We start from the raw sequence: 7,877 nt of genomic DNA, 5'->3' as shown, positions 1-7,877 counted from the left end.
CTGATGAAGACACAAATAGAAGAGACAGACCCTACTTCCCTGTCTGCCTGTTGCTAGACTTTCTTCCCTGGCAGATAGTCCCGGGAGTGATAAGGTCTTACCTCCACCTCTCTATTACTCTTATACAAAATCTGAAAAGTTTTTTGCACTTCTATTGTTCAGATAATAAACAAGAATTTCTTTCCAAAAAACACATTTTCCTAAATTACCCCAAAAAAGTTTCTTTCCTTTCTTCCAATCTTATCTAAGATTAAGAAAGATAAAATCCCTCCAGGTAAAATCTTCTATAGTTATGTGAAAACTGGGTTGTTCTCAGTTCTTAGTTAGAGGGCCTCTGGTAGCACCTTACTTTTTAGAAAGGTTGCCCAGGGATTGCAGCTATTTTATGCGTTTAGAGATCCCCATCATGTTTCCTGGGAATAGAAGTTGGCAGAAAGTAAGCAATCAGGGCTCTACAGAACCCCAGAACAGTAGGTAATTTACAACCAAGGAGAATTCTTTTTGGGAAAAGAATTCTTAGAGGGCAATAGGCAGATCTAGATAATCATAGTGAAAATGGACATGCACATTGAAAAAAAAAAAAAAGTCCACCCTCCATGCTTACCAGAAATGACGGGTGGTGGAGGGTTGCAAGGAAGAGCCATGTGAAAGGAGTTCCTGCATTCAGTTCAAAACAAAATACCTAAGAACTACTGAACCTGTGTCACAGGGTATCTAGACCCTGAACTAAAATGGACAATAATTGCAGGGTTCTATGATTCCAGTTACCAAGCCACATTTTCAACCAGGTTATACCCCTTCTATCATCATCCAGAAGTCAACAATTTATATCCATTTGCCAGAAACCAAGCTAGACTAATGCCATATCCATATTCATCACACTTTCTTCCTGGCCTAAAGGAAGCACAAAATTGTTTTACATCAAAATTTGGATTGGGGTGCATTACAACCCAGCCTTCACATTCCAGGAGAGGCCATGGTTCCATATTTTTCCAGCTCTCTCAAAAGCACTAAGGAAGGAAGGGAAAAGGAGACCTCAGAAGCTGTAGAAGGGCATGTGGAGAATCAACATTTAAAAATAGCTGCAACCTGATGGCTGAGAAGGAAGTTTATGTCTGACTTTAACATTCAGTGCCAAAAAACCCCATAAAAACCACCACCAACAAAACATAAAAACAATGTCTAGCTGATTTTGCCAATGTGGTTTTTCCAAAATTATTTTTGAAACACTTGAGAAGTGTATAGACAGAAGGGATGCGACCTAAGATATATGCCAAGGTTTGTCTAAAAATATTTTACACCTGTTCTCTGTTCTGCACACTGGTCATATTTTAGCCATGAAGTAAAGTGCTCATAATGCCAGATGGAATGTATTTTTCCCTCCAAGCCCTCAATATTTTTCTCTTCTGTAATGCAAACCTCCTTTTTTACCTGCACTAAAATAAAGCTAGCACCATTATCCTATGACATATCCATCACTAGAGCTACATTTTAACTACTCCTATTCCTAAGCCAGTATCATTTAAATAGGAACAACTTTAATATTTTTCACAACAGTGTGGACACTTTAGCAAACATTTTTGGCTGTTCCCAAAAGGGACATTGTCAACTTGTATACTGGCTTCAATCAACTTGCTGATTGTATGAAAAAGAATACTGAAACACTGGTTTCCTTCAGTGCATCAAAACTAGAAACAAACTCAGAGGAATTCATTACTGAAATAGGAATAGAATCGCTTTTAGGATACTACTATAGAGTTTAATTCCCTGTTGGCACAAATAACTGACCAGAGAACAAAATGTTGCTATAGGACTTCATTTACTTTTCTGATTTCAAAGGCCAGAAAATGAGAAATTCTGGATGTCATGGCTTCTAAATACTGTAAGCCCCTAAGAACATATTTTCTATTATTAATAGTTTCTTCATAGTAAAGTGATTAGTTCTTCATAACTCAAGAAAGTACATTGATATCCCTGTACCTACTTCATAGATGAAGAAACTGAGCCATCAGAGAGTTGAATTACTTAATTTGTTTAAGCAAGAAATTCAGCCCATAATATCAAATAGCTTCCAGACTCAAGTTACCTCCTAATTTTAAGGCTTTCTTCTAAGGTTTACTTGTGAGATGATAAAGTAATTCTTCTAAAATATAAAATCTCAAATATTGAGATATGGTGGTAGAAGTTTACTACTTACAATTCAAAATTCTATTAATAATAAGATTTTTTAGCACAATTTAAACTACCCCAAACCAATCTAATTATTCGGCAATATTTGGTCCAAATTGTAATCTAATCCAAAAATCTAAATAGTAGACTCTTAGTATAACAGGATTTAATCCATACAAAAACTATGGAAATTCTCCAGAGCAATTTTTAAAATGGGCTTTTCTGTTCACTGTGTAATTTAAACACGTTCAAAACTAAACGGAATGTAAATCCATGATAGCTTATGCTTCTAAAATGTGATCACTTTTATTTTAAGCCAAAATATATTTTGATTTTTCAAGACTTTCAGAACTAGTCTGAAAGAGGTCATTCAGTTTCAATATTTTAAAACAAGAAAAGACTCTTTGTCATATCCATATGCATTGAAATTATTACCAAGGTTTGCCTTACAGCAATTTTTCAAATTAATTTAAAAACAAAGCAAAGGTATAAACACATTGTTGAAGACTGCTTTGGATATTTGACCTTTCCTTAGGTATTTATCAAGATGCACATATAAAGGGAGTATGTAAAAATAGCCACAGAATGTTTACAATTTTACCTAGAAGAAATGGAGCCCCTAAATCTGTAGTCCTTACTGAGGGAATCATCCAGGGGTTCTAAAATGACGGAGGTAATTTAAATGATTGAATTAAGACAACAAAATTAAGAGAATTGCTAGAACTTGATGACTTTTAAAGACATTTCCAGATAGCCTATAATTATAGTTTATAGTCAATAGAAATATAAATTATCTTTCTCCAAACATCATCATGACTTCTTTAATAACCTTCCACTAGACCTTTCTCATTAACACACTTATAGTTAGTGCTGGCTTTCGTAGAGATTCTACAAGTCATGGGGCTTCAAAAATGGTCCAGTTATCCTGACTTAAAATCAGAATAACAAATAATCTTAGGGAACACAGCAGAGGGGTTAACACCATGAACTCTGGAACTAGACTGAGTTTGGAAAAAAAAAAAAGTCTGCTACTTACTGGCCATGCCTCAATTCTCCATCTGTTAAATTGTCCTTGGCACATAGTATTAATAAATACTTTGGAGTATTTAACCAAATTAGTTAAAGCATTAAAAAATGGCTTTGATACACACAGCTGTTGGCACTAATTTGTTTAGGCAGATGAACCCCTGATCCTAGATCCTTTAAACAAGATCATATCCTAGGTGTGTGTATACTATTATATATAGGGTAAGCTATATCCTAATAAACCACAAAAACCAAAGAACTCTGGTCTCAAGTCACCTCCTGGGACAAACTGAATAAGTATCAACTAACTGACAGGCATGCTAAATATAACAGGTCTTATTCAGCAATGACAATTTTATATATTTGGCTGTTTTCCTCTTATCTGATCATGCAGTAGGCTTATCCTGTTTCTAACAAAAGCATACGTTATAGTCAATCAAGGATATATATTTGATGTGCCATGCCTATGCTATTTTTTTGCATATGGAAAGGGAGTGGAGGAAGGTCTCCAACCATCATTTTATTTAATTAGCTTAAGTATGTCCAAAAAGGCATATTTTCAATTTCTGTATTATGTCACAGTGCCTCATTTTTAAATAACCTAAGTCCTGAAGATTTGCTGTATTATCTACCAATTAAAATGTCTATACCTAAAACATCTTTAGGGGAATGAAATTAACACCAACACACATTAGAAGAACTCTTTAAACTCAGGGGCACACCTTTATTTTTACTTTCAAAAGCTAAGAAGTTAACTAAATCACAGCAAATAAAGACATTGTTAAGGAGGCATATTAACTGAAGAAAGCCTACATTTGCTGAATACAAATCCTGCATTTGCTGTATATAGGTTAAAGGTATTCAAAGGAGATTAATAATACACTTGCTTTTAGAAAAGGTAAGGCATGGAAAATAAAGGAATATACTAAACCCAGAATGCTACTTTTTCCGTCTAATCTTCCTCATTCACTGATGAGCTATGTAAATTATAAGGCAGCACTTTGGGCACTAGTAAATACCCTTGACATTTAGAGGCTGCTACATTATCTACAGTTACCTGAGTCAAACGGATGGGAAAGACCTATTAAGATTCACTCAAGTTACCAGCCCAAAAGTCCCCAGTCAAAAGTGTGATGGCACAGTGGGCAGAAAAAAACTTGGGACTAAGATGTAAGCTTTTCTGAGAGGTGCTTTTAAAAAATTTGTTCCTAATAAGAATAAAGTCCATGAGAACAGAGCCTTTGTTCATTCTTCTTTTTAACATTTAACCTTTTCAAGCGCCAAAGCAACATATGTACCAAGATGAAATTTCTCTAAGATTTTTGCCAATATGTTTATCCTTAAAATAATCTGAAACAATATTCATGTGTACTAAAAGCTATGTATTTAAAATCTGAATGTATGTTTAAGTGTCCCAGGCTTTGTTGCAAATTTGATTGTGTACATACTGGCCAGTTACCTTAACATTCTGAATTTCAAAAAAAGTATGTTAACTTTAGCCTTTCTTCGTTTATAAAATGGTGGTTTTCTTCCAAGTTAAGCCTATGATAGCTTCACCAAAAAGTTGTTCACAGAAGCAAGTGCTTAAACCCATTATCCTTACTGCTCTTACAGCTATTCAGATTTCGTGATCACAGAAGCACAATGATCATATTGGCAGATCAGATCTCTGCTGGGTACCACAATTCCGATACTTCTTCATAGCCTCATTCTGTCCACTGAAGGACAAACCTCACCGTAGTGCTGGTAGAACAGCTTAGCTCTGTTATTTCCAGGGCTTGTTTCCTTAAAACTTTTTGCCCTCAAATGCATGAGTTAAGTGACAAAAGGCTTTTGTAGCCTAGTGTCCCAAAGAACTCATTTGAGACCAAATTTATTTCACTGGTCACCCAGACAGTGCTGGTTTCTTGCTATAAAAGCACAGAGAAGGCTATTTTTTTTTTCCTTTTAAGACAATTTTCTCACCAATATCATGTTAGCACTGTACCAATGGACATTTGAACAGTGAGATGACTCATCATTTTACTTTAAAAACAGTGTCTGCCTTCCAACTCCTTTATCAGTTATTAAACCTCCATTCTCACCAAGCCACTACAACTGACATGTCATCAATAAATCATTTTTCAAACCAACAGCTTAGACAACCACTTGCAAAATTAACTTTTTTTTTTTTTGCTGGGAAAATGAGCACAAATGCTAATGTTTAACAATCTGTCAAACCTGGAATAGATTTTGATTATAAATTCTCCAGCCACAAGGATTGAACTTTAAGGATTAGTAAACAAACCTAAATCTCTTTTTAAAGTTAAGTCAGCTACTTTGTCCTAGGTAAGCTTTCAGAGCTATTCCTCTCTCACGCAGAAACAGAAAACTGATCCAATGGTCTCTCTCTCCATATACATTTCAAATAAACCCTCTCAGATTACACGAGTGCATTTCATTTTATCACCTGATGCTCTCTTAGAAGTTAGCACGACACCCCATTTTAAAATGGTGCTATAAAATAGGGTTGACCAGCCTTAATAAACCATCCCCATTATGAGTAGAAAAATCTGGACTTATGAGAGAGAAAAAAATAAAGCTGTCCCAAGCATTGATCAGGTTATACATTTTGGATAGGACTAATGTGACAACCTAATATTTGGTACATTAGTAGAGCAACCACTTTTCATTAATCCTTTGTGATTCCCTGAGTCGGATCTTTCTGCATCATTAGCATTCACAACATAACTGCAGAGGAAGATCTTTAACAAAAACATAAAAACAAAAGACCACAAATAGGCATTTTTAATTTTAAAGAATTTTAATATAAACTTAATATAAACTATTTCAGTCCCTCTTAACATGTAAGACACTGACTCAAAATACTTTTATACCGTTTTTTTCAAGTATTGCACAATATAGGTACAAAATTAATATTTACGATTACATTTTCTTCCATAATATATAGCAAAAATCTTTAAACCTTTAACAGAAAATACATTTTTTTGAAAAAGCAAATATTCGTACATTTTAATTCCACCACTAAAGGAATATCCTGTACACAATTTTTAGAATAGTTGATGTCTTTAAGATGGATATTTTACAATTTCAGTAAAAAAAATACAACATGAAGCTGCTGCTGTCACAGATCACTGTAGTAAAAAGATATAAATGCAATACCATGTCGTAGAAACAATATATATATCCTCTGATATTTTACAAACTGTACTAAATTAAATTATACAATTAGAAAAGACCAATAAACCCACTTATTAGTGCCAATATTTTATAAAAAAAAAAAAAATCAGCCATGTCCTTGCTATATCTTAAATACTGTAAGAGGCCATATCTGATAGTATACTTTAAAATATACAGTCAGTATAAAATAACTTTGTGCTTGGTTGGCAAATGAAAAATGATGCATGTTTTATTTTTGTAACCAAGCTTGAATGTATCCTTACTGTAAGCTTAAAAAAAAAATCTCAAGAGGGTGAAAAAAAATCCCCCTTGGGCTCGTGCATTTTAACTTGTACGATACATTTTTTCTTTTTTTAGTTAGCCATAACAGGCTGGAATTGCTGGTTAGAATACTGCATGTTATTTAAACTAAAATTCAAGCCATCTACAAAAGACTTCTCGTTGAGGCCTCCATAGGCTGCAAACACATCAAAGGCATTACTGTACTGGAGAGGACTGAGGTTATGGGGGCTGTCACCTGGGAACATTCCACTGGTACTACTACCTTGACCCTGCATATTAGGAAAAATAAATTCCTTGGCATTAGGAGAAAGAGCAGAAGTTTTCTGCTGCTGTTGCTGCGGCGGTGGTGGCTGGGATGGCTGCTGCTGCTGCTGCTGCTGCGGTTGCTGCTGGCTACCCAGGCCAAGCCCATACAGAGAGTGCATTGAGGAAGAAATGGCTTTCTGCTTCAAGAGGTCATTCACATTTAAGCCGAGGTTGATAGGAGAAGTACGTGCCACCTTGTTGCTACGACCACTATTCTTCATTTTGGTAGAGCCGAACTTGGTGGCAGCAAAAGTGGCAGTGGTAAAGGTTAAAGGCTGAGTGGATCGGGGCATGAAGGTAGGACTTACAGCAGCAGAGTGACCAAAGGGAGGCGATGGAGAGCTGGACACTGAGGAGGCTGGGTCACTTATGGGCATAAAAACCTGGGCCTCTGGGTTAAAGCTGTTTTTGATCTCCTTATCCAACTCACATCCATTTTCATTATTATCATCCACATAAAGCACCTTCACTGGTCCCTTTTCACCAATTTGGTAGGAAACTTCAAATGGGTCGATCCAAACACTAAGATCCTGTGGCAGATTGCCACGAACATCATCAATGTCCAAACCACTCTCTTTGGATGCTTGTTCAATCACTGGGTCCACTTTTTCCCCTATGTGTATACACCTAAACCCTGATCCTTTGTATGGCTTTTCAGGATACCAGTGCCCTTCATATTTCTTCTTAAGAAGTCTTTCAAGCTCTTCACCAAAAATATTGACACGTCTCCTGGGCAGCTTATTGTACAAATATGAAATAATAAAATTGAGTGCTACTTGGATTTCAAGCTGCATAGCTGCTATGCCACAAAGTTAGATGTGTGTTTCAACTCCCCCACCAAAAAATAAAATAAAATAAAATATATATGTAAATGTTCAGTTTGTGGCAGAGAAACAAATTTTCATTCAAAGTGC

The 7,877-nt window shown here is 35.6% G+C and overlaps 1 protein-coding gene across 1 annotated transcript; it reads right to left on the bottom strand.

Moving 5' to 3' along the window:
* Positions 1-6,578: 6,578 nt before the first annotated feature.
* On the bottom strand, positions 6,579-7,877 carry TOB1 (transducer of ERBB2, 1). Its single transcript, XM_004480439.4, has one exon. It carries the CDS (start codon positions 7,755-7,757, stop codon positions 6,729-6,731), a length of 1,029 nt encoding a protein of 342 aa, XP_004480496.1. The 5' UTR covers positions 7,758-7,877; the 3' UTR covers positions 6,579-6,728.

This window comes from Dasypus novemcinctus, chromosome 21, assembly GCF_030445035.2.
Source record: "Dasypus novemcinctus isolate mDasNov1 chromosome 21, mDasNov1.1.hap2, whole genome shotgun sequence".
Classification (NCBI taxonomy): Eukaryota; Metazoa; Chordata; class Mammalia; order Cingulata; family Dasypodidae; genus Dasypus; species Dasypus novemcinctus.
This window is presented reverse-complemented; position numbering and strand designations above follow the sequence as displayed.